The sequence below is a fragment of the Solanum verrucosum genome, unplaced genomic scaffold (genome assembly GCF_900185275.1).
Source record: "Solanum verrucosum unplaced genomic scaffold, falcon-dt-bn FXZP01000654.1, whole genome shotgun sequence".
NCBI classification, from domain to species: Eukaryota; Viridiplantae; Streptophyta; class Magnoliopsida; order Solanales; family Solanaceae; genus Solanum; species Solanum verrucosum.
The window spans coordinates 154,909-182,434 of record NW_026020450.1 but is presented as its reverse complement, the minus strand read 5'-3'; the positions used below and the strand labels follow the sequence as shown (position 1 = coordinate 182,434).

The following is a 27,526-nucleotide window of genomic DNA, read 5'->3' as shown; positions in this document are numbered from 1 at the left end:
TATAGTAATTTATAAGATAAAAATATATTGAATTCATATGTTTATTTGAATTTTATATTTAAAAAAATTGGTCCCTTTTTTTTCTCTGGGCCTTTTATCCCAAACAGTGTCCAGCAAAACCCTAGCCCCCAAGTCCTTCTGTATATAAAGAAGCACAACTCTGTTCAGAATTCAAACCCTAGCGTAGCTCAACTATGGCGGAGCAGCCGTCGTACCTTCTTATCTATCTCCTTTCAATCGAATTGATTGAATTTTACTTGCTTTTTTTTTGTTTTGTTTTGTAGTTTTGCAGTTTTGCCTTCCTTTTTGAATGTGCAAAAGCATTGGTACATGATCCTAAATGATGAAGACTTTAAATGAAGCTATGGATTAACATCCAAATGAAGCTTTTTTTTGTCATAGTTACTCTGATAGGATGTTTTCCATCTCCATTTTTGTTTGTTTCTAGTTTTCTGTGCAATTATCATAGTTTGTTAGGTTGTATAGATCATGGAAGATCTAATCTGTGTTTTTGATGTCTATTAATTATGCTGATAATCATTTTGATTGAGTCTAGAGTTTATCAGAAATAGTCTGCGTACCTTCTATCCACTTGTGAGAATGATGAATGGCAACTTTGCCGAGGTGATCTTTTATTGTAGATTTTCCTCTTTTTCCCTGTTGCCAATATTGTAATTGGACAAGCTTGGAGTAGTTTTGATTGATGCCTACTTGTAGTTTTGCATCAATTGATCCTCTAGCATGCCTACATTTTTTCAAAAATTGAAGTTTTCCACTTGTATCTCGGTAGTGTGGAATGTACGCAGATCTTACCTATTGTTTCTCTGGAAATTGAAATGTTCATTGCTCGTTTTTAATGGCAACTTTGCCGAGGGTATCTGTTACTGTTGATTCCCTCTTTTTCCCTGTTGCCAACATTTAAATTAGTTGAAGCTTGGATTAATTTTGGTTGATGAATACATTTGTGTATGATGATACCAACCACTTCCAGCTTGACGACATTCTTATTTCTTATTAAGCTTCGAGCTTTACTTTCTTTTGCTTTGTTTTTCTGAGAGTGGATTTGAGGTTACTCAAAACAGACTTTTACATTAAAGAGCATATAATCGTCATATGCAATATGAACAAACATATTCAAAATCATAGATGAATCACAAGTGCAAATGAAAAGTAGCTTAATAGTGAAATTGATTAAAAAACCTGTTATTCTATTACAAATCTAAGAATTAGAGAATTGATTATGCAATTAATCTAGAGAAATAAATGTTAGGTCACACATTGACCAACTAGAATTTTTAGATAATTAAGAGGAAATGACATATAACATAATATATATAATCATTTTTTATATGTCAAGGGTTTGTTTCCGATCATTTTTACATTAGCTAAGGAAAATCTGTCTTGATCCGTCACTTTGTCGTTCAAAATGCGCCACTTTGCCTTTCAAATTTGCAAAATCTGCCACTTTGCCTAAAAATAAGAAGTCACTTTGTCCTTCAAAATCCGCCAGCATAAAAGTAAGTAAGAAAGAATCTAGAGATATGAAGGGGTTAGTGGAAGACTTTAGAATATCTTGTCTTAGAAGACTATAGAATGCACTTGTATAGTATTTTTTATTTTTACTTTAGCTCCTAGGAAGTAGTATAAATAGAGGGCTCTCATTTTGTAAATTATCTAACCAAGTGTAAAGCATTCTAGTTTTGAACTCAAATTTTAGTAATGTCAAGAGAGTTTTGCATTCCACTGTCTTGATGCTTATTTTAGCCCATAAAGAAATTTAATGAGTCTACGCATTTTATTCTCCCCCGACTTTTAAATCCCTGAGGAAGGTCCATGTAAATCTCATCAGATCATTGAGGGCGCTCTCTCCTGTGTCTACACACCTGAACAATATACATATTGTGCTTCTCTATGTATAGATACGAGGAACTTTTGTATTGGAGTTCAATTTTTTTGTCAGATATGGAATTGTGGATAGTGCAATGATTCCTACTGTTGTTGGTTTTTCTACTTAGTTGGGAAAGATACTTCTTTTTTTATAGATAAATTTGTGCTTCAAACTATTGTAAATTGACAGAAGTTCATATGTCTATTCTTGATTTTTTATTTTCACAACTATTACGTTTTTAGTTCCAACTAAGTTGAGGTTGGCTATATGTCATGTTGCTCCATTTATGATAATCTTTGATGAAAAAAATTCTTGGTTCATATGCCTATTCTTAGTTCTCATTCAAATCATATATGTAAAATTTTGAATGTTCAAAAAAAAGATTATAGCCGATAAATATTAGTAACTGTAATAAAACTCAAATTAATACTAATGCTAATTGAAAAATTAAATCAACTCTAATAATGACAATAATATTGAATATTTGTTCTATACTTTACATTGATTTAGACATTTAATATACATAACCTAATTTCAATTTTTTTTAATGTCTAATCATCTAATTGATACTTATTAGACTTATTTTAGCATGATTTAGTACTTTTAAATTATGATGACTTATTCATTTGCAATATTTATTTTATGCAATTTCAATATTATATTTTATTGAATATTTTAATGTCATCACTTAACTCAAATTTTATGTTATTTTCTTAAGAAATGCCTTAGATAATTGTATTTTAGTAGGATTAAAGAAATATTTGAAGCATAAGTTAATTATATGTTTGTATGAACACTTAATAGAAAAAAAACCTAAAATCTGAAAAAACTTAGAAAACCCTTAGATTGAAAAATCTGAGTTTTATTAATTTGATTTGGTTTATAAATTTAAAAGTTCGACACAAATAAGTTAGTTTAATATTTTAAAAATTCAAACTAACTCGGTTATGTATCCCCCTACTTTAAACCAATTATATTTAATATAAGAGCAACTTTCACATATAGCAAACATAAAAATCATATTTGTATGTTATAGCTATAGTTTGCATAATTGTGCTCCATAGCAAATTTTTTGTTTGCTATAGAGCTTTTGATTTGTATAATTCGCTAGATACATCCAATTTTATACAAATTGTTCAGTTTTGTATAAATTCATTTATACATTGTAATTTGTATAATAAGATCTGTATTTATATAATTATAAGTGTATATGATGAAAATATATGTATTTGTATTTGTATATACACTTTTCTTTCGCTTTATACAAACACAAACGCATTTTATACCGAAATGTATAAAATGACTAATTGTATACCAAATCAGATGACAAAAAATGGGATGTTTGCTGCGAATTACAAATAAAATAAACTAAGGTTATAACATTTAATTTGAATTAATAGTTTGCTATTTCATACAATTTTCCCTTATTTTTATATAGCTTTATTATTTTTTTGTTATAATTTTTTTACTAATTTAGTAAGATTTACAAAAAAATTCAAATTATTTTGATAGAGTGACAATTTATTAAAAAATTATTTTTATGAATAAAAAATATAATTTAAAAATTCAAATTATATGTCCAAATAAAACTTAAGCTCACCTAATCTGAATAAACTTCTTATCAAATTAAAATAGACCAAATAAATTGAATCATATCATAGACCCGCCCACAGGCCACAACCACTATTGATTTTAGTTATAATCCCTCCTTAATATAATTGTCATTAAGTTAATCCCTTTTTCTTTATCCGTACTTAGCACAGTTCCCTAGGTCTCTTGTACTTCCCCTTGTCGTCTCTCTTTCTCAAATAATCTTCAAATTATTACTGGTATCAATCTCCATTGTTGTAGATCGATAATCCATCCCCCATTGGAGATTTGGGGATGAAAGAGTCAATCAAAAGCAGTACCAGCAGCAGCGATGAAGCTGTCTGGGAAATTAGACCCAGTGGCATGCTTGTTCAGAAGAGAGAAAACGATGCTGCCTCTAATCCCACTATCATCATCAAGGTCTCGTATGCTTCTCAGGAATTTGACCTTCCTGTGCCACCTGAATTCACTTTTGGTAATATTCTCCCCTCATTTCAGTAATTTTCAGCAATTTTTTTGGTTATATTTCGAGGTCGAAAGGATAGGGATTGTCCAGTTTGGTGTGGATTCTGTATAGAATGTGTGCTTATGAGTTTGTTTATTGTATGTTGCTTGGTACTAGTAGGAATCAAATTTTTAGTTTATGTGTTCCGGATCACAATTTTAATTATACATGTTAAAAGTAAAAAAGTTTAGGGTTTAGCCAAAACTATGGAATTCTGCCAAAGCCGTAACTGTTAGCATGATGGATAGCTCACACATAATGAATTAATAGCGAATAATTGTATATATTAATGTAACTATGTAGTTTTGTATATGAGTGTAATTATATCCAAAACTATTGAGTTCTGCCAAAGTCGTAAGTGTTAGCATGGTGAATAGCTCACACATCACGAATTAATAGTGTTTAATTGTATTTATTAATGTAACTATATAGTGATGTATATAAGTGTAATTATAGAGATTTGTTGTAGTAATCAAAGAAACTAAATATTGTGATAGAATAGCAGATTTTGAGGGATAGAATAAAGGATTGTTTAGGGATAGGAATGACGGATCTTTAGGGATGTACTCTGTATACTTTCTATTTAATGGCAGCACTCTCAATTTGAGAAGCATTCAACAGAAATTTGATAGTAACCACAAAGATGGCTCCACCCCTGGTAGGATGTGACTTGTATCTATCCTTACATGGTTTCTCAGTACAGTGGATAATGTTTCTAAAAAATGTTATTTCGTCCGTTTTCTTTCAATTTCTTAATAAATGATGATGTCAAGCTGCACTTGCACCCATCTCAACTATTCCATTGGGACCTGCATCCTCCCACCAAGGCTAAGGCTTAGATAGATTGAAAGAAGTCTACTGGGTTTTCTTACTTTTTTGGAATTCGAACTGCCTCCCATGATTCATTCGAGCTTCTTCCACTTTTATGCCACACTGTTGTTGCACCACTTGCTACTTATATATTGGCAAGGTAGATTTGTAGTTAGAATGGGAGGAAATGGAATGGTAGCTATCTACATTTTAGGATGAGGAAAAGTGTTTACAATGATAACCAACTACACCACAGTGCCTTCTTAAGCTCTTACCATTTTCTTTTTTATCACAATATTGAAAGCGATTATAGTCCTCGAAAGCAATGTTTACGACATTGTTACCTGTGATCTATGCAGTGTTTCAGTGTGTGTAAGCTTTTATTAACTCAAATCAAATCGATTTAGTAAATGTAATAGTTTTTATTGTTTTAGTGAAAGTAATAGTTTATTGTTGGATTTACTAAAATTCGTTCATGTTAAATTACTGTTGCATCGTCTATATTTGTACATGGATGTTATAAGTTGTCCACAATACTCTTGCTATGCTTGAGCTGTTCTAAGCATTTAATGCCAATCAAATTTGGATATAGGTGAAGTAAAAAGTATCCTTTCCTCAATAATCGGTTTGGAGCCTAAGGTGCAAAAACTTTTATTCCGTGGAAAAGAAAAAGAAGATCATGAATATCTGCACTTGGTTGGTGTGAAAGACAATTCCAAAGTGTTAGTTATGGAGGAAGAAACGGTTGAGGAAAAAATTCCTGAAGAGGTTAGGGTTACCACTGAAATATCAAGAGGAGCCGAAGCTGTTGCTGAAGTGAGAACAGAAGTGGATAAGCTCTCAGAGCAGGTTGATTTCCTTTTGTTGTAAGGTGGCTGGTGAAACCATCATCTCTTAATTTGAAGTCTTACTTTGGTCTTCATTACAACAGGTCTCTGCTGTACAAGCAGTCGTGTTTGGTGGTACTAATGTTGAGCACAAGGATATTATCCATTTGACAGAAATGCTGATGAGACAGCTACTGAAATTGGACGGCATTGAGGCTGCAGGAGAAGTAAGAGTACAAAGAAAGTCGGAGGTTTGTTTCCTAGACAATTAAGATTTTTCCTACTTGTCAAAATAATAATTATTGAGTTTATCCTAGCTTGACTTTCTACTGTTGCGATATGCCACTAACTAGACTTTGAAGTGTATTTGATGTTCTTCACCTAGGTAGCACTTGGTTTCAATTCTGATGACTTAACATTTGTGTAAAAATGACTGAATAGCTTTGCTAATCATGTGTAGAAAACCACATAAGATAGATAAAATGTCAAGCCCTCAACCCTTCGGGGTGGCATAGTGGTTTGGGCTTGGGACTTCCATGTTGGAGGTCTCAAGTTCGAAACCCCTTGCCAGCGAAAGCAAGGGGTTTGCCTTCTGGGTCGAACTCGTCGCACCGGGCTTGTCTAGTGCGGGTTGCCTCTCCTATGTGGTTTGCGAGCTATTGCATAGGATCAGGGGTTTTACCTTGTGTGCACCCAAAGGGTAGCAGTTGTGGGTTTCCCTTGTCATAAAAAATAAAAAAATGTCAAGCCCTCAAAGTTTGGAGATTCGAGGCTGTATGCATAATTCCCTTTGCTGTTCTTTCTGGTAGAATTATGCCCTTTTTTTACAGTATATTTTCACTAATACCGAATGTTGCTTTATAGTTAATTGCATGAGATTGGATTTTTTTTTTTTTAACACAACTCTGTGACATAGCTTGGATGTCTGCCCAAACATAAGTTGTCCCTTTAAATCTTGAAAATAATTACATTCATTTTGACACCAAGAAGTCCATTTTGTTCGTATTAGGCCTGATCTAAATTATTTTATACACAACATAGCAAGTTGAGGCCAGCTGTATGAATCATCACTGTCCATATCGCTGCAATATAAGTTCATCTCATTGCAGTATTGTATAAATAAAAAAAAAAAATGAGTACCTGAACTTTTCTATATTTTCCTACTGGCAGGACTAAGGGGCTCTTAGAAAATAATGGACTAAAATAGACGTGCTAACATAACTAAATCTTAATCCCAACTAATTGGTATTGCCTATTCAGATCTCTTTCTTCCATTCTTCCCTATTCTTTTCGCTAGGTCTGCATGGACTTCAAAAGTTCTCTCATTTTGCCATATGTGGTTAGATTTAATCGTCTAATATTGTATGGATGCATATATACCTTAGCATCCTATCCACAGACACACATCTTGTAGATATGTTGGACTTAAGCCTGACAGTCAGTCCCATATAACTTGCCTTCTAAATTAATTTTTTCGGCGTGTTATTCTTATTGGTAATCAAGATAACAAACTTTGGCTTAAAGAGAGGTTGAGTGGATGATGAAACTTGCCTTTTAAGTTAATTATTTCAGATTTTATTCTTATTGGTAATCAAGAGGCGAAACAAGCTTAACTTCTAAAAGAAAAGGAGAGATGCTACCTAAGGGTGTGGCTAGTGGTCGATGTAATGGGTTGAGAACTATGAGGTCTCAGGTTCAATCAGCCGGAGAAAAAAACATGAGGTGATTTCATCCCATTTGTTTAAGCCTTGGCGGACAAATTTACCCAGTACCAGTGCCTGTGCTGCTGGGAATTAGCAGGTAACACGTGGAATTAGTCAAGGTGTGCCCAAGTTGGTCCAACACCATAGTTTCAAAAAAAAAAGATGTTACAAGCTTTGGTTAAAGAGAAAGTGAGTAGATGATGAGGGTCTTCTGTCTGCGACCCTGTGTGTCACATATTTATAAATTTAGCTCAGCAACATTTCCTTCTTCCGTTAAAAAAATGGTTAATAAGAAATTATGCAATGCATATCATTTTGAATACAACTAACAAAACAATCAATAAGAAATAATCCAGGATAATTTGTTTTCAAACCAAACGACCCCTGAATGAGTTAAATTTGTATGTCATCTAAAGAAATAAAAAAACTAATAAAACTGAAACGGAAATAATCAACTCTCTTTGGTTTTTTGTATTTGTTAACAAAGAGATATAGTGGTTTTGATTTCTTTTTAGGTAAAAAGCAAACCAAACTGAACCATGAACATTCATAGCTATGTCTATAGAAAATTTTTGGTGGAATAGGATGCTTCCACTAGTAAATGCAAGGAAAGAACTATAACAACTGACTCAAGCTAGTTGGGTCGACTATTTGAATCATTATTATTCATTTCACTCCTTTTAGACTGTTTCATTCCAATATTTGATAAATTAGAATCTCCAACCTTAGAAATTCTCTACATTTTCTATTGACATACGAGTCCCCCAGCGAGATTAACAAGTCTCCAAACAAATATTGGACTACCACTAGACCTAAAGGTGTAGCCTTGTGGTCAATGAAGTGGGAGAGAACCATAAAAATCTCAGGTTTAAATTCCAACGGAGATGAAAAAAATACGATGTATTTATTACGTCTTGATTACATGATATATCATACCATTGTCCAGAAACTTTGAGCTTAGATATCTAAAGTATCTACATTTAGGCCTTGCAATCCTGTTTATCTTACATCAAGCCTACTCATATGCTCGTTGCCCTACTTATAGTGCATATATTTCGTCTTATTTCCACATATCTTAGAACTCTTACGCTCAGAGATGTTTCTATATAATTCTAAGTTTTTGTTGATACCCTTGGTTGATTAGTCAATCAACACAATATGGTCTGCAAAAAGTATACACAACTAGTATACACAATTGGGAAAAATTAATAACTCAAGGGGAAGTGCACAGCTGATTCCAGAACCGCCATTTAAGTTATTTAAGCTGAACTGCAAATAATTAAAGCCACTCGCTACTCCTAGTTGACAGTTGTGTTAAATCAGCTAAACCTAATTTGATATTCTGATCATGGAAGCTGGAAATAAATTTACCATTTAGGATGTCTTTAATCACTCATATGGAAAAGTGGCAAAACATCGTTACTGCTTAGGTTTTGTGAAATCAAATTTACCAACAACAACAATATACCAAGTGTAATCCCACAAGTGGGGAGGGCAGATTATAATGTAACCACTTTTCATTTCCAACTTCGACACGTCTATAATGACTTATCTTTATTATTAGCTTGGTTATCCTTGAACAAAGGAAATATTTGGTCGGGAAATCCCCCCCTCCCCCTTTTTTTTTTTCCCCCTCTACTTGGCTTTGCCTCTCAACTTAAGTTCCTCAATTTCTGACTTGAACTGTCACTTCGCTGGAAAAGTCAGATCACAATCTATCTTATTCCTTGATGTTTATTTATTTGATCTCAGTAGCCTCTTTGTCTGCATACATTGTGAACTTCCTTGGCAAACTGATTCGAATTGCATAACTAATGCATTTCTATCAATTATTAACGGTCTAAACTAACTGTAAAATGGTAATTTTCGCTGTCTTCATAATCTTCTACATTGATCTTTTGATGTTTAGAAACTTTTCCTTCATATTTGAGATATCTGTTGTGAATATGATTAGAAAAGTGGAGCGTTGTTAACTGCTGCATTCAATACTTGCTTCTAGAGGAAAACTGCTGCTTGTGCCCTATTGGGTTTTTACATGATTGCAAATATTGATGATCAGTGCACTATAATGTCAAGTTTTTTCTCCCCTTTTCAGGTTCGTCGTGTCCAAAACTTAGTAGAGGCAATGGATGCACTAAAAGCAAGAAATTCCAATCCCTTTATCAACAACAGTAATGCCGTGTCAGTGACTACTCAATGGGAGACATTTGAGTCGGGGGTTGGAAGCCTGAACGCTCCACTACCACCTAGACCTGTGCTTGAGGTTGGAAGCATGAACGCCCCATCTCCTCCTAGACCTGTGCTTGGGGTTGGAAGCATGAACGCCTCACCTCCTCCTAGACCTGTGTTAGGGGTTGGAGGACTGAACACCCCACCACCTCCTACACCTGTGCCTGGGGTTGGAAGCATGAACACCTCACCTCCTCCTAGACCTACGTTTGGGGTTGGAGGACTGAACACCCCACCATCTCCTACACCTGTGCCTGGAGTTGGAAGCATGAACGCCTCACCTCCTCCTAGACCTGTGTTTGGGGTTGGAGGACTGAACACCCCACCACCTCCTACACCTGTGTCGGGGGTTGGAAGCCTGAACGCTCCTCTACCACCTAGACCTGTGCTTGAGGTTGGAAGCATGAACGCCCCATCTCCTCCTAGACCTGTGCTTGGAGTTGGAAGCATGAACGCCTCACCTCCTCCTAGACTTGGGGTTGGAGGACTGAACACCCCACCACCTCCTACACCTGTGCTTGGGGTTGGAAGCCTGGCCACCCCACCTCTTAGACCGCCCTCAACTATAGTGACCGAGGATTGGGAACAATTCGAATAGAGTAGCTGTATACGTTTCCATGTTATGATTTTGAAGAAACAGAAAATGCCAGTTATTAGGCACTAGTGACCACTATTATTTTGTCATCTATACTGTCGTTACAGTTACATATTTTTGGTGGATGTAAGTTCATGATCAGGCAAACATAGAGGTTTAATGAAATCGTGTTGGTAAGTTACTTCTGTGTGTTGTATAAGATTAAATCAAAGTTTAGTGCATAATTCTTTTATTCTTCACCTTATATCTGGCAAACCTCTCAGCCAGAGCAGTTTACGAAACAACGTGAACCAGGTTTCACAAAATAATATCGCATAATCACCCTCAAGGCCACTCCATCTAGGGGTGTCAAATTGACGGGTTGGACTAAACTAGGGCATATAAAATTAGCACTCGGATAATAGCTCTGAAAATGAACGAACTTCTTGATATCAAGTGTTTTGTATTGCCTTTGTGGCCCCATCAGGCGCGAATTTGGATTGGTCGGGCTAGTAATTTCTGATAAAGGATGATTAAATTAAAAAAAATGTAATATATACTAGATTTGTCTCTTTCTACTTTCTAGTCATTAGTTTTGATGAAGCTCAAAATAAAAAATGATGGTTCACTTGTTACTTTCAGTTTCCGGACCTATGTGCGCGCTTTTGTCTCATAGACCTCAATTATTCTTTTTGGTTTCCCACACGATCAATGATGGTTCACTTGTTACTTTCAGTTTCCGGACCTATGTGCGCGCCTTTGTCTCATAGACCTCAATTATTCTTTTTGGTTTTCCACACGGTACCTGCTTATGAGGACGACTAATTCAGATTTATGACAAGAAGTTTCACTTTTTAAAGCGGTAAGGTGATTTCATATCTAGGGTTCAAATCAAGATCTATTCAGTATTTTTTTACACGGAATCCAAGTTAACTTTGAACTACTACAACATATGCAGTGGAGAAGGTAAAGTATGCACAGACCTTATAACTACCTCGTGGAGGTAGAGAAGCTAAATTTTGAGCAATAGTTGTTAAAGTATATGACATACTCAAAGCTAATATCTTGAAAGTTTGAACCCTAAATTTTAAGTATATTCTGAATCTGTCTCTATCAATAGACTTCTTTTTCTGGTGGCCCAAAGTTCCTACGTAAATAGGGACATTGCCCTCTTTTAGTTTTCTTGTCCCATTGTTGGAATCATTTTCACGTTTTGATATAATGTATGGTCCATATTATACCATATTATTCATTTTCAAAAAATCTCAAGTTACCTCCAGTCCAAATGAGATAAATATCATGAAAATGGACAATTTAAAAGTGGGCTATCTATCATACATTATAACATGCCAAAAAAAAAATCAATGAAATTTTGTATCCTATTAAACATGAACAAATTAAAATAAAATAAATAATATACCATACCATATACTATATTTTTGTTAGAACTTTCTTTCTTTCTTTATGTCTACTTTGATGAAAACAATAGTACCTTCCATGGCTCCAAATGTTTTTTACCAAAAAGATGATGATCCAATTATTCTATCTACTAAGGATCATAATTTTGCTCTAAGTGGAGAAATTATGTTGCTGGTACTTGTACTTCTTTTTACTCTTTTTATTGTCACTTTGATTTTCTTCTTGTGTATGAAACATTATTTAAGGTATTCTTCATGTACTCCATCAGACCAAATTGTTCAATCACCTAATTATTTTTCCACTCCCATGAAAATTAAGCCGTTGTATCGCGATATCGTGGAGCCATAATGTTTTCAGATTTTAAGTCATATTATACATGTATATTTGGAATTGTACGTTGGATTTAGAATGATTTATGTATTCTAATTGTATGTATATATATATATATATATTGATCTCTTTTCTATCAGTATTAGATAATTCTGTTGAATCCACATAACCTACTTTAGACTTGTTTTGATGGCAAAGAATAATTTTTGAATGATTATTATCTTATTGTATGTATATATTTTGATCACTTTTTCTATTTGTATTAGATAGTTCAGTTGAATCTACAGAACCTGCTCTAGATCCGCCTCGGTGGCAAAGAACAATTGACTTTAATTTCTTCTTGATAACTTTAAGGTTGTTCTTGTCTCTAGCATGAAGCTATAGTAGTACTATGGTTTCAATTTATCTTGGTTTTGATGTCTTGGAACCTTGATGCTTGGGATTTTTGACAAATGAACTAGAATAATATAATTCTAGCAACCAATGCTTGTGATTTCATTTTCAATGGGTTTCAAATATTATATTCAGCGATGAATTCAAATTTAAATTATGAGCCCTCAAATATTGCCTTACAAGAGATCTTCACTTTAACACATAAGAAAAAAAAGAAGAGGTCATTTTGTTCTATTCAATTTGGGTAAAGGTCCTCAATGTTTTACTGTATTGGTTATTAAATCATGTCTCCATTGTAATACACAACAGCACCAGTGGTCTAGTGGTAGAATAGTACCCTGCCACGGTACAGACCCGGGTTCGATTCCCGGCTGGTGCATATTATTTTTTTAAAACATTGAATAGATAATTCATATTTCACAAGTGCAATCAAAACATTACAATTTTAATCCAAACTTGCATCACAATTTTAATCAAACTTCTAAATAGTACTTATTAACTATATAATCTTATCGTTCATCGCAAGTTGATCACACTAGAATTTATCTACAGTAAATCCGTCTCTCAACACCTCATAAGCCTCTCTACTGCGGGATTTCTTCAACCCAGCCGTGACATAAAGCTTTGATTTTTCAGATGAAATGGCAGTAACTTTTACCCAGATCATCACCTTTGTTTTTATTCCCTCTATGTCAGCTAGCTTTCCTTTTTCCAAGTATCCAGTAACTGCCGTAGAGAAGCGTAATACAGATGAATCCCTGTAACCAACCTCACATATTGAAGGAATATAGACAGTGAGCTTCTTGGTTTCTTCGTTAAACTCATAGTTGGTGGCATCACGAGGGAAAATGCCTACTGGAATGTCATGCTCCTTCAGCAGTTCTGGCAATGGCTTTTGCATTTTCCCTACAAATCCAGTGCAAAGCAAGGATGAGAAAGCTCCTGAATATTTTGGCATAAGAATACAAGGAATGACCGAAGAAAGTGATGTTTATTTCGACATTCAACATGGTTTATCACAAGCTAGGTTACAGTCTGACTACAAACCACTATCCTATACATCATGAGACTCACCACACAGAAAAAGCATTTTATTTCCCTGTACTGGTGCCAGCCAAACCTTTATTACTAGAGCAAGGGTTGCTAGAGGGCCAATGTTTCACAAGCTAAAAGTTAGACCTTTTCTTAAAAGAAGTTAATGGTCGAGTAACAAATAAGAGTAAGAGTTCATATTTGATGAAAGAAAGAAAAGAATTATTGGAACACACAGTTGTAATGCATTATTGTGCATCTTGGTCCAAAGGTACTTTCTTAAGCTAGCTACAGGGATGGGGAAGTATGGAAAGATAAAATGTAGAACCTAATAAAATATACTAGTTTTAGAATCTAGTTGGAAAAAAAAAAAAAAAGATCTTTTCAAGCATTGTCGGTAAAATTTTCTTCTCCTCCATCAATGAAATTTGAGAGAAGACAGAAGAGGAGCCAAAAGAGTAACGAGGAAGACTAACCTTTAAGCTTGTTCACCAGCCATTTGCTTCCTCCTTCGATACTGCTTTGCAAGGACTAATTTTTAAAAGGGGAAAGTGTCAGACAAGTAAGAAGAAGACGAGAAAGAGAGGAAATTTAACACAGATAAGCGATAACCAACTGGTCTCTCCGAGTGAATTCCAAATTAGTGAACATATTTTATTTTGCTTTAGGGTAGGCATTTTGCAAATGCTTCAGCTCACACATCATAGCAGATTGAAATTCGTCTAGATTTTAATAAAATGGAACTTGTTTTAAACTTTTAATTTATCACATCAATTTCAATTAACAATCTCACCAGGGCAGGAGCTAGAAAGTGGAGTATATAATTATGTGTTTCTGTTCTTAGTACCATTGCAACATTATACACTAAAAAGGAGAAGAAAAGCATAAACTCCTAGCACCATACTTAGATTTTCAGGAAATGCAAAGATCCTATTCAGTAGTAAAGCTTCGGCCTTTGGAATTTATGGCGTGTCAGGATTTGTTTAAGGCTTGGATCTGGCATGTCAGGATGTTGGTTGTGCACGTTTTTTTAATTAATAAAGGAGAATAAGGCACGGAACGTTTTCTACCCTTCAGATAACAAATTATTGTGCTTTAAAATCCATAAGTGCAATAATGAAAAGAAAAGATGCAATTCAACAAAATTTATGTCCAACCACTACAATAATTCTGTGTCTGCTCTAAAACAAGTGATGAATGCAGCAAAGATACAAATCAGTCTACCCCCACCTGGAAATTGTTAAGGAAAATAAATGTTCAAAAACAATGGCATGCGAAAGAAGAGACTATTGGCTCAAATTTGATGGGCACAATACTAACATTAGGGAGGTCGAAACTTAATAAAAGTTTGTCAGACTGGTCTTTTACTCGACTTTGAGAATAATGAGATCTTAGTGGCATCTCCCTGATCAATTTTCATCCCCACTTACAGGACAAAAGTCATTTCCTCAGACATCTTGTTCTTGAAAAGGAAAAGCAGGGTAAGCTGCTTAGCTAGATGGTATTAGTACTTTAAATATATATATTTTAAGCATTTGCATTCTCAAATGTTATACCCGAAGAATCTTTCATATCGAATTCTTTATTTACTCAAACAGAATACCATTGATTCATTTTCTTGGTAATCATCTAAGGATGCTGATCAGTATGAGTCATGAGCTTTCTTCTTTCTTTCTTTCTTTCTTGGTTATTCTTTTGCCAAATTCCGACACAGACATGTGCTATCTCATCCCTACTCAACAGTCAACATTGGATTTGTAGGAAAACTCAAAGGCCATTACAAGGTCTGCTGAATATGACATTTCAGTAGGTATATTTCCTTGCAATGCAACTATGAGTTTAATGAAGAAACCAAGAAGCTTCCTACCCAGGTTCGGCCAGTATATTAAGTCGACAATTAAATGTGTGTATGTGAGGTCGATCACAAAAAGAAATTCATTCTCTTTGGAGATATCAGCAGCTAAATGATGGCAAAGAGAGTAAACTCGATAATGTTCAATACAACTAGAGTCCAAATTCAAAAGTAATCCTCCACACTTAATCTCAACCAACTTGAATGATCGAATCGATTCTTTCACTTTGTCTTGCAGACAAGTGATCATATATCAGTAGTTTGGAAAGTTAAAAGTAGATATGCACGGATACAGTTAAACAGAGATATTGTATACGCAGATACACTTATTATGCACGTGAATACAATATATTCCACAAAATTTCAAAATTAAGAATTCTAAACTTCTAATTAAGCAATAGTAAGATCATCAGCATTGACAAAACATAAATAGTAACTCAATCAATTGAATTCCTCAAAACATAATTTAATTACATAATTAGAACGGAAATTTCAAAATTAAGAAGACTAAACTTCTAATTAGGCAATAATAAGATCATCAGATTAACTCAATCAATTGAATTCCTCAAAACGTAATTTAAGTACATAATTAGAATCAGTGTAAACCCTAGTGATGCACAAAAATCCATCAACTACAGAAATGAAATTAAGGACTGTAAATGACGGAGAATTGAAAGGAAAGAGAGTTTAGGGTTTACATTAATGTCATCGCCGACGGAATTGAACTCCTTGTTGGCTTTCTGACCAATCCAATAGGAACCTACCTTGTTCAATATCTGATCCATTTATAAGTTTCAATTGAATTCCGATGTATACACACAAAACCAGCTGAGAGTAAACACTTCTCCGTCGTCGTCGAATTGTTCTTCTCTCCGCAGCTCAGCTTAACTGTAAGAGAGAAGGAGGAAGAAATTTCCTTGCCAACTTTTCAACACTGACATAAAGGACGCGCAGACGACTTGTCTTTTTTTTTTTTTCCCTCGGTTTTAGATATTTACATTAGAGCATCTCCAACTCAAACACTAAATTTGATGTCAGCACTATTTTAGTGTAAATCAATTCTAATCCACTGTATCAATTTAACATTAGTGATAAAAACGTATCACTTAATCATAATATTATATGGTATATGATAGACAAATGCATCCCGTACAAGTTAATATACGGAAGTTATTCATCTTTCATAATCAAAGTATATATATGGACCAAAGACAATTATAGAAAGGGGCAATGAATTCCTTATGTTTATATTTATATCCGTTTACTTTTAATTGTTATAGTTTATAATATTTTTCGTATAATTTTTGAATATCTAAATTTTGACTAATATTTTAGTACTTTTCGTATAGTATTTGAATATATAATTTTTTTGTTTTATAATTGAATTAATGTAATTTAATTAACTTTGAAAATTAATCAAATTGACTTTCGAAAAGTACAACATGACAATTAAAAATAGACAAAAGAAATATATATATATATATATATATATATATATATATATATATATATAATATTGAAATCCCGCAAGTTGATAATTATGACGAAGTTTAAGGCACATAACAAGCCGTCCACTATTAAATAGTGCCTCCTCTTCCTGTACATGCATGCATGTTATTAGAGGGTAGTGTCATTTGTGTCTACTACTCCCTCCGTCCCTAATTATTTGTCCACTTTTCTTTTTCAGTTGTTCCTAATTACTTGTTCATTTTGACAAATCAAGAAATGACATTTTTTTTTACCTATTATACCCTCAATTAATTACTTTAAAAAATGTAGAGCTTTTTGAAAATCTTAAGTTTTTAATTCATCCATTTCATAATTAATAGGTGTAAAATGGTAAATTCACTATGTCAATCATTATTTTCTTAATAGATGTGTCAATTCAAAAGTGGACAAGTAATTAGGAACAGAGGAAGTACTAATTTCTTGTCAACTAAAACAACGTAAAATCAACATATATATATCAAGTTTGAGTAATTTAATTTTAAAAAATACAAATATATTGTAAGATCCCGTACTTTTTCTCTATTCTTGCATAATATGTGTGGCGTTGTTTGGTTATATGAGGTGTTTATGACTTGATATCATACATTGGAGATTAAGATTGCAAATGGGTGGTAACATCAAGGAACTAAACTAAAGTTTTAGGTCAAAGGGACCCCTCAAACAAAGTTCAGGATTAAAGAAATGGCTCGGGTAGAACTTCCCCCGTTTGAAAGGCTTAAATTATCTCATACCTTGGGGATAAGCCTATGAGTGTCTAATATGCTAAGAATAGTGTGTTATGAGGTATTATAATAGCACAAGGTTCGTATGTTAAGTTTTGAAGTCAAGAAAATTAGCGAAACCAAGGTCGGCAAAAGTTATCGAAGTTTCTCTAATAATATTTTCTTAACTTTTGGTCAAATGTCTTGGATGTTTTATCTCAATATATAAAGAGTTAGAAGGCCCATAACCTATCAAATCGAAGGCTACAAGTCTAGTTTGCAACGCACAAAACCCCGTTTCCAACCGACATCGGAGTAAAAAGTTATGAGGGTTTTACCCGGACTGCCGAGCAGAATCCGAGTCGCGATTCGGCTCGAGTCAAATATGTGGTATGTTGGGTTACTCAACGTTTTAAGCCATGAAAACATTTCTTTTCACTTCATAACCAGAAATAAAGCTTAAGAGAGGGTTCTAATGGAGTTATTGCATGATGAAGGTTAGTTTTCGACGATTTCTACCATTAAAGGTTGCCCCTATGCCTAGAAACGTGATCTCTACACGTGGCAATCGTTTTTCCCTTCTATTAGCTGCGTTTAGAGCTAGTTTTTTAAGATATAAATTTATTGTTATTGGTATTTCTGTAGGGTTTACACTTGATTTGCTAAGGTAATCATCTCGTGACTCTTTTATGATTTTTTTTAATGAAGTTCTACGAACATTTCGTCAAGTTGGGGCCATATGAGAAAACTACCCATTTAAGCTTAATTATGAATTGTTTATAGGTGCGTACCAATTGTGTATATAAGTGTTTGCGAAGTTTTAGGACATAAGGAACAACTTTTGTGAAGAAACTACGGGTATTCGAGCGTTCATTGGAAAGGTATGTTAATGCTAAGCTCTATCCCTCATTTTAGCACCACTCATAGGAAATTCCTAAAACGCCGAATGTGATATTTTGCTATTCTCTTGCTAGAAAGACCTTCAGTGAAAGGCATTGGAATCTCAGCTAAATTATTTTCATGATTCTATTATTTTGATATTCTACTCGTTTGGATAAATAGAGTATTCGACATCTACATGTCATTTTATCTGTTTCCTTGATTATCTGTCCGCATGTATGAATTATTCTTCTTCTTTGGGTGATATGACATAAATATCACGGGAGACCCTTATTACTTGTAACCAACCCTCTTTCCCCACTAAAGTTATTATGAAAAATCTTTATAGTAACTCACGATCTTCAAAACTCTCAAATATAACTTAAATGTTTAAACTATTAGAACACTTGGTTTTTGAAATACTTCTTTATAAATTATCTAGGAACCAAGTTAGGAACTAAGTAAATCACCTTAAACTTGTTATGAATATCTGCAAGGTTAGGTTATCTTTATAAAATTCGAGTTAACTTTTCAAGCTTATTTGGAAGAACATATGAGGTTCCATGAGATTGTTACATGTTATACGAAAGTGATTATGGGGTTATGAGAACAAGACTACAAACGGGCCAAGATTGGCAACATGACAACAGTAACATATAAGTCTTATAAATCCATGACATGACATGCTATGTATTCTACTCCCGAGCTATAATCGGGAGGTATGAGGCCTATTGCCTATATTTATACGTATGAGACACTGATGGCCACATGTTGGCCTATATGATGCCAGTTAGCTACCGGGAAGCACCACTATTGCTAGCATTTGGTTGGGTATGTCATGCATTTACATCTATATATATATTTGCAACATACGATTATACGAGCATACCATGCATATTTAAATAGTAGGAGGCCAAATGTCAGTTATGGAGATTATTTGAGTTTCGGTTTCAAGTGGTATCTCTATTTCCCTTTTTCAGTAACTATTTATGATGCTACTTTCCGCTTTACATACCAGTACATTTTTATTCGTACTGACGTCCCATTGCCTGGGGACGCTGCTTTTTGTTTCATGCGAGCAGGTTCAGGCATGGATTCTGATCGATCCACCCGCTAGGATTCATGTTCAGCTGTGAGTTGGTAAGCTTCATCTTATCCTGGGATTTTTAGAAGATGTTTACTTTTGTTGTACAGTTTGGATATAGTCGAGGCCTTGTCCCGACAGTCCTTATGTCACTTACAGAGGCTATTGTGGACACAATATTCTGGGTTTTCTTTTGTATGTTTCAATCTCCAACCAATAGACTTGGCATGTATATATGTGTGTGTGTAAGTAAGTATGTCTTTAGTTGTGGCCTCGTTGGCTAGCTAGAACATCTTTATTTTATTTTGGCTTGTCTACCATTGTTTGTATGGTTTAGTCTCATTCAGGTCATGACCTTCAGGGTCCAGGCTTCACTTTTTAGAGGTTGTGCTGCCCAATCTTTTTGTCTCACAGTTTAGTTAGCTAGTATGTTTTAGTGGGTAACTCGATCTAATAGGATATCGAGTGCCAGTTACGTCCCCTATTTCAGGGTGTATATATATATTTATATTAATTTGATGCAAATATTAGATATTATACATAAAATCACCATACGCTACTCTACAATATATTTGTGTGATTACTTTTTTTTAAAATTAGGAAGAGGACAACAAGATAATCTATCTAAAAACGAATTATACAATGGATGTGGACAAGTAACAAGGTAGATGTTATTATATATATATATATATATGGAAAATCAAATAAAGATATGATCACTTTGACTATACTATATATATATATATATATAAGTACAATAAATATTAACTACAACGTACAACTTGCTACTTATAAAGGTACCACATTGATATGAAGTATGACCACTTAACCACCTCACATATATGTGAATTTAATATAGGCAGCAAATTGGCAAATGGTTTAAAATTAAATAGGTTCACAAAAATCATTTGTGGATTACAATCATCCGCATTTGTAACATTGTATCAGTTCCAATTTTCTATGGAGAATGGTCAAAGTAAACTTCCACTATGTTACACTGGTCTACAAATATGGTCACAATAGTTAATTAATATAGCAAACTCAGAATTTACACGGTATAAATAATATAACTTTTCGGGAAAAGTGGTTTGAATGAACACGATTCTAGTTGAAGTGGGCTTAAAGAGAATCACACGTGACTCTTGTTATCCATCACTATCATGGAGTGAAAAATCATTAGGAGGGCCTATCTAATTAAAACAATTTTTTTGTTGAGAGCACTAATGTAACAGCCCGACTTTTTTAAATGTCTAAATTAATTCGTACATTCGTGGAAAGACAGAGAGGGTGAGTAATAAGATCAGGGTACCACCAGATACGAGTTTGAAAGAAAGACGTTCCAAAGAAAGCTTTTAGAACCAGATATGGACACTTTGAGTTCTTGGTAATGTCTTTTGGATTAACTAATTCCCCAGCAGTGTTCATGGACCTGATGAATAGTATATTCAGGCCGTATCTAGACTTGTTTGTGATTGTATTTATTGATGATATTTTGGTGTATTCACGTTCAAAAGTTGAGCATGCAAATCATTTGCGAGCAGTCCTTCAAGTTTTTCGAGAGCAGAAACTTTATGCAAAGTTCTCCAAGTGTGAGTTCTGGTTGAGCTCTGTGGCTTTCCTAGGCCATATTGTATCAGATGCAGGCATTGCGGTTGATACATAAAAGATTGAGTCTATAAGGATTTTGCCCAGACCTATGACTCCGACTGAGGTTCGTAGTTTCTATGTCATCCAGAAAAGGCGAATGTGATAGCCGATGCCCTCAGTCGAAGATCTATGGGTAGTTTATCCTATTTAGGTGTTGAGAAGCGTGAGCTAGCATAAGAGCTTCATCAGTTAGTTAGCTTGAGAGTCAGATTGTTAGAGACAGAAGATAGTGGGGTAACAATTCAAGACACAACCATATCATCTTTAGTTGTAGAAGTGAAATCACGGCAACAAGAGGATCCTAGCTTAAAACAGCTCAGAGCCAAGGCTCAGAATCAACAGACTTTAGCATTTGATATAGCAGGAGATGGAGTCCTTAGAAGTAGCGGTCAATTGTGTGTTCCGAATATTGCAGGGCTTTGACATTAGATTATGGAAGAGGCATATCATTCCCGTTATTTTATTCACCCTGGTTCGACGAAGATGTACCATGATATTAAGGAGATATATTGGTGGCACGAGATGAAGAGCGACGTTACTGAGTTTGTTGCACAGTGTCATAACTGCCAACAGGTGAATGTTGAACACCAAAATCTCGTTGGGCTAGTTCAGGAGATAGTCATTCCTTTGTGGAAGTGGGAAACAATTAATATGGATTTTATTACATGATTACCTCGATCGCGTTGCAAGTTTGACTCTATTTGGGTAATTATTGATAGACTAACAAAATCAGCCCACTTCTTACCAGTCAGGGCTACTTTTACGACCAAAGACTATGCGGGGCTCTATATTAGAGATATTGTTAGGCTACACGGTGTCCCAATATCTATTATCTCTGATAGAAGAGCACAATTTACCGCCAACTTCTGGAAGTCCTTCCAGAAAGAACTGGGACACAGGTTAATCTTAGCACAACCTTTCACCTTCAAACAGATGGTCAGGCTGATCGTACAATTTTGACACTCGAGGATATGTTACGGGAGTGCGCGCTAGACTTCAAGGGAAGTTGGGATGACCACTTGCCTCTTATTAAGTTCGCATACAATAATAGTTATCATTCCAGCATCGGGATGACACATTTTGAGGCTTTGTATGGGCGAAAATATCGATCCCCCATTAGATGGTTCGAGGTAGGTGAGTCAGGGTTGATTGGACCCGACTTAGTACAGTAGATAGTGGAGTAGGTTAAGCTCATTCGGGAGAGTTGCTAACAGCTAAAAGCCGACATAAGTCATACTCAGATGTGTGACGAAGGGGCTTAGAATTTTGTGTCGATGACTGGGTATTCTTAAAAGTCTCGCCTATGAAGGGTGTTATGAAATTTGGAAAAAAAAGGCAAGCTTAGTCTAATATTCATTGGGTTATATCGGATCCTTCGGAGGGTAAGACGAGTGGCTTATGAGTTAGAATTGCCTTTGGGGCTAGAATCTATTCATCCAGTTTTCCATGTATCGATGCTACAGAAATGCGTAGGAGACCCTTATCGGGTTGTCCCAGTTGAGGATTTTCAGATCACAGAGGATTTGTCCTACGAGGAAACTCCAGTTGCCATATTATATCGACAGGTCTGTAAATTGAGGACCAAAGATGTGGCTTCGGTTAAAGTATTGTGGAGAAACAAGAATAGAGAAGAGGTGACCTGGGAAGCTGAGGATGACATGAGGTCCAAATATCCTCACTTGTTTCATACCCCAGGGTGATGACATATCAGTTTATATTGGTGCAGTGGGGTAAGATACCTATCAACATTTTTATATTATTGCTTATTATTATGGTTGTCTTCGTTGTATTTTTGCTCGCATTGTTATTGCAGAGCTATAGTGCTTAGCTATTTATGTCATCCTGTGAGACGCCTAGGTTAAAAATTTATGCGTTTCAGGTTCTAGATAGTCACGTTCACAATGGATACTTTGTCTAAACTTTGGCAACTCCTAAGGACATAACCGTGTAACTGAGATTTTTCATTCGAGGACGAATGTTTCTAGAGGGGGAAGGATGTAACACCCCGACTTTTCTAAACGTCTAAATTAATTCGTACATTCGTGGAAAGACAAAGAGGGTGAGTAATAAATTAAGAATGATGTGGTATGTCATATTTTAAGTGTTCAAGGGTTGTATCTCAAGTTTTGAAGTAAGGTAAGTCGCAAAATAAAAGTGGGTGAAAGTTATCGTAAGTTCCTTTTTAAAGATTTCTTTGAAATTTGGGTCAAATGTTTTAGAAGTTTTCTCCTAAACTATAACGAGTTATGAGGCCCACGACACATTAAATCGAAGGTCTATGAGTCTAGTTTTCAACGCATCAAACGGTTAGTTCATACGACTTCAAAATTGAGAGATATTCACGTTTTTGCGAGACTGCGCAAACATGCAGTGAGGTGGGTCCCCTAAGTCGGTGGAAGCTTATAAGATAGTATCTTCTTCATTTTTCTTCATTCCAAATCGTGAGAAACCCACGAAAATCAGAGAAATACTCCTCAAATTATCCTTGAGAAATACTCCTCAAATTATCCTTGTCTCTTATAAAAAATTGCCCTACGTCGTGAGCTTGTCGTTTTGGTATAATTTTCAGGGTGAATTGAGCGGTGTATCTCTGTGGAGGTTGTGGCAGCATGTTTTTTTTTTCCAGTGGAGTGATTGTATTCAAGTGTTCTGGTCATTGAAAGAAAGTGTTGTAGTAGTGTGGACAGAGGTATTTTCAACATAAATTATAAAAGAAAAGGTATGTTAAGGTTACTTCCTTCGTTCGGCATGTTTCCTTAGAACTAGGGAGGAGTGATATAATAGGGTAGTTAATGTTAGTTATGTTGTAGATGTAATTGTGAGTGGTTGGTTGATTGAGTGGTTATAAACCTTCATTTGAGGGACTCATAAACTGTTCAAAACAACCCTAAGTTAGGAACGACTTAGACATTATTCATATATATATTGTTTATAGCTAAATTGCTCGCCTTCAACCTATTTAATTGTTTGTTGTCGCCCTTGGGGATATTGTGGCTATCTGTTAAGCTATGAACTTCCTGTGGGGGCTATGATGTTGTCTAATATGACTATGTTATTGCCAAAAAGGGCTATGTGTTGTCCACGGGGATATATTGATGCCAAAGAGTGTTATGTGTTGCCTACGGGGTTATTTTGATGCCAAAAAGGGCTATGTATTGCCTACAGGGCTATATGATGCAAAAGAGGGCTACGTGCAGCCCACAAAGCTATGATGTTTCTTAAAAGGGATATGCGCTGCCTACGGGGCTATATAGTTGCCAAAAAGGGCTATGTGACTTCCTACAAAGATAGGGGGCTACCGATAAGGTTATGTAGATTGATTTGGCTCCTTCTAGGCTTATGGGGGCCTAATTAGGTGGTATGTTGTTTGTACCTACCAGGTTTATGGGGGCTTGGTTAGGTTGATGTTTGATCATTCTTGTATTTTATTAGATTCAATAGTGGGTTGGCATGCTTATCTAAATTTGATTTCCTTACATGATTGTTTTTGGTATATTATGATACTTGCTCATTTAGTCTACAACCTTTCATACCCTGTACATTATTTCGTACTGACGCCTCATTGCTTGGGGGCACTGCATTCATGCATGCAGGTCCTGACAGACGACCGAGTAGACCTCCTCAGTAGCAGGATTGACTTCTATCCGGTTGGCTACTCTTTTCCTCCGGAGCTGCCAGAGTTTGGAGGTTTGTTAGCTTTTGTTGTGTATATTTTTATGGGTAGGCTGGGGCCCTGTCCCACTAATCTTTACTACTCTTTGAGGCTTGCAGACTAGTGCATGGGGTGTACAACTAGGTTATGGCCATGTTGGCCTAGTTTTGTTGGTTTGCTGAAGCTTGTGAGCTGTTTGATGTATTGTCTTGATATATACCTGCTTCCTGTTTTTGTATAGTTATCATTGTGGCCTCGACGGCCCAGTCAAGACTTCTGTGCTAGTTGCCTATTTCTTTAAATGAACTCTTGGGAGTAGCTATTTCTTTTATATATATGTTGACAGGGGCCTTACCGGCCGATGGCTTAGTTTTAAGCCGGGATATACTAGTTTATTTCCTTGATTGTGTGTGTCTGCCATGCGCTAGTAGCAAATGGTTCAACAGGATCGGCTCGTGCCTGAGTCTTGGCATTAGGAGCCAGTTACGCCCCTTGAGTTTGGGGCGTGACAACTAACATCAGAAATGGGCACTGCAATGTGGTAATCTGGATTTGTTGAAATTCAATATGAATATCGATTACCGAACTTCGTGGGAAATACTAATATAGTTTCAACTTCATCATATTTGACCAACATCTTCTAGTCCAAAAAAATTAATACATACTGACTTTTCTTTTTGAATGTCAAAGAATACATATTATTTTTTTTTTAAAGTAATGTGACTTCTTATTTAGGGCTTGTTTGGAAGGTTCCAAATTTAGGTGTAAATATTTGGTAATTACTTTGTTAGTATAGAATCAGGTGTAATTGAGGGAAGGATTATACTCTCTAATTTTCAAGGGAAGCAAAAAATTGGTGGTTATTACAAAAGCCAAAGGTAATTACTATAATCAGTATAAAATTAAGTGTAATTGAGGGGGCAATATACTCTACGAGCAAGAAGTTGTTGGTTATTACAAAGTATAATTATTACAACTATATCTTCTTCTTTTGTTTTTATATTTCTTACTCATACATTAAAACTTATTTACATGTTCATCAGGAAAAAAATATTTGATTCTTTAGAATTAACTTATTTTAATAGTGTAAGAATATTAAATGATATAATTATAATTGTTCAATCAAACATGAAGCTAAAAATTTCATTGTAATTACATTATACAATTATATGTTATTCCAATTATTATACAATAATTTTTAAACAGCATATCCTTATTGTATTCTCATTACAAAATTGTCTTTGTATTTTTCTATAACTGTCCCAACGCTTACCGTCATATTGCCTCTACATATATCCGAAAAGCAAATAGTCGTATAGTTGGATTATAATAATCTTATAATATGAGAAAATAAACGATATAATACATACATATGTCTTTTAACTTGGCTTTAGTTGAGATCTATGCCCATCAACTCCGGACGTGCACAAGCAGACACTCAAATTTATAAAAAAATTAACAAGTAGACACATACGTTATACATGACATAATACATGTAGGATGCAAAATGTGTCATGCAGGACGTCACGTAGGACGAATGTGTCCATTTATTCAATTTTATACAAGTTTAAATGCCTACTTGTGCACACTCAAAGTTGAAGAGCGTAAATATCAACTAAAACCAAATTAAAAGACATTTATATATTATGTCAAACTAAACTATCACTATAATATAATATTCCAATAAAATTACAACGTATGGTTTTTTTAGTGGAGAACCAGCTCAAGTTGGTTGTATTTTTAAGTTCATTCAATTAATTTAAGTGCATGTTTTTTTATCACCTTTTATTTGTTGGTTGTATTTTTAAGTCCATTTAATTGATTTAAGTGCATTTTTTTATCTCCTTTTATTTGACTAACATACTATTTTGTTATCTCCTTCATATTTTCATATAAAATCTGGAAATGATCGATTCTCAAAACTAAAACAAATAATAATAATAATAATAATAATTATTATTATTATTATTATTATTATTATTATTTTCATTTCTTCTTTTATTATTTTTATCTACTCTTATCAATAAGTGCAGAAAAAGTACCAAAGGACCAAGCGAAAGGGAATTGAAAGTATATAGAAGACTTTAGGAAGGAACCATGTGACATTGAAAAAAAAAAAATCATCCTCCAACTATTATAAAACTTCCATTTGGAATTTAATTTATTTTATTTCATCCACTTGAGGTATTCACCAACAAAATATATATCAAGGACATGCCCATATTATATTTTATTTATTATTTTATCATTTAATGCGCCTAGATTGGATGTCACCAACTTTTGGAAAACATAAGTTATTCATATTTTTTTTTAAATAATTGAGTCAATAGCTAATTAATATTATTATTTTTGTTAAAAAAAATTGCCTATTGCTAATAGAAAAATATATTTGAGTTTGTTGAGTGGTGGCCAAAACATCACCCCAGGAACTTCATATGGTAGACACTGTTAGCATGTCATTTCCCACCTTCTCTTAGCATATTTTATTGAGCTTAGGTTATATACGTAGTTAATATTATCGACTTTTATTATAGCAAGATAATTTATTCCTCTATGTACTTCCTTATAGATGTTCCGTATAAACACAAAACAGAAAGGGATGCATTCCCTTTATTAGGGGATTTCGTGATATCAAAAACAATATAAATTGTTCATTCAATTCCCTATAATATATATATATATATATATATATTAGAGTTAGAATTTTATTTGACGCGATTTAAAACGTCAGACTTGAGATTCAATCATTCAAACCAATGACATGATATAACTTCTGAATCCCCTCATATCAAGGGGTTATCAATATCTTATATATAATATTTTTTACCTTTGTTACATGGTATGATTTAAGTGGTTAACATAGTAGATATCATAATGAAATTGTATTTGTTTGAATTAGGAT

The 27,526-nt window shown here is 34.5% G+C and overlaps 2 protein-coding genes and 1 non-coding gene across 3 annotated transcripts; 2 read left to right on the top strand and 1 right to left on the bottom strand.

Moving 5' to 3' along the window:
• Positions 1 to 3,638: 3,638 nt before the first annotated feature.
• On the top strand, positions 3,639 to 10,381 carry LOC125808601 (BAG family molecular chaperone regulator 4-like). Its single transcript, XM_049488279.1, has 5 exons — positions 3,639 to 3,953; positions 5,386 to 5,642; positions 5,725 to 5,871; positions 9,419 to 9,894; positions 10,024 to 10,381. The coding sequence occupies exons 1-5, from the start codon at positions 3,773 to 3,775 to the stop codon at positions 10,148 to 10,150; spliced, it is 1,188 nt and encodes a 395-aa protein (XP_049344236.1). The 5' UTR covers positions 3,639 to 3,772; the 3' UTR covers positions 10,151 to 10,381.
• A 2,195-nt stretch (positions 10,382 to 12,576) lies between these two features.
• TRNAG-GCC (transfer RNA glycine (anticodon GCC)) lies at positions 12,577 to 12,647 on the top strand. Its single transcript has one exon. It is a non-coding gene; the product is annotated as a tRNA-Gly (tRNA).
• A 23-nt stretch (positions 12,648 to 12,670) lies between these two features.
• On the bottom strand, positions 12,671 to 16,153 carry LOC125808602 (uncharacterized protein At5g01610-like). Its single transcript, XM_049488280.1, has 3 exons — positions 15,851 to 16,153; positions 13,777 to 13,831; positions 12,671 to 13,174 (listed from the first exon to the last, which is right to left on the bottom strand). The coding sequence occupies exons 1-3, from the start codon at positions 15,935 to 15,937 to the stop codon at positions 12,804 to 12,806; spliced, it is 513 nt and encodes a 170-aa protein (XP_049344237.1). The 5' UTR covers positions 15,938 to 16,153; the 3' UTR covers positions 12,671 to 12,803.
• Positions 16,154 to 27,526: the final 11,373 nt, after the last annotated feature.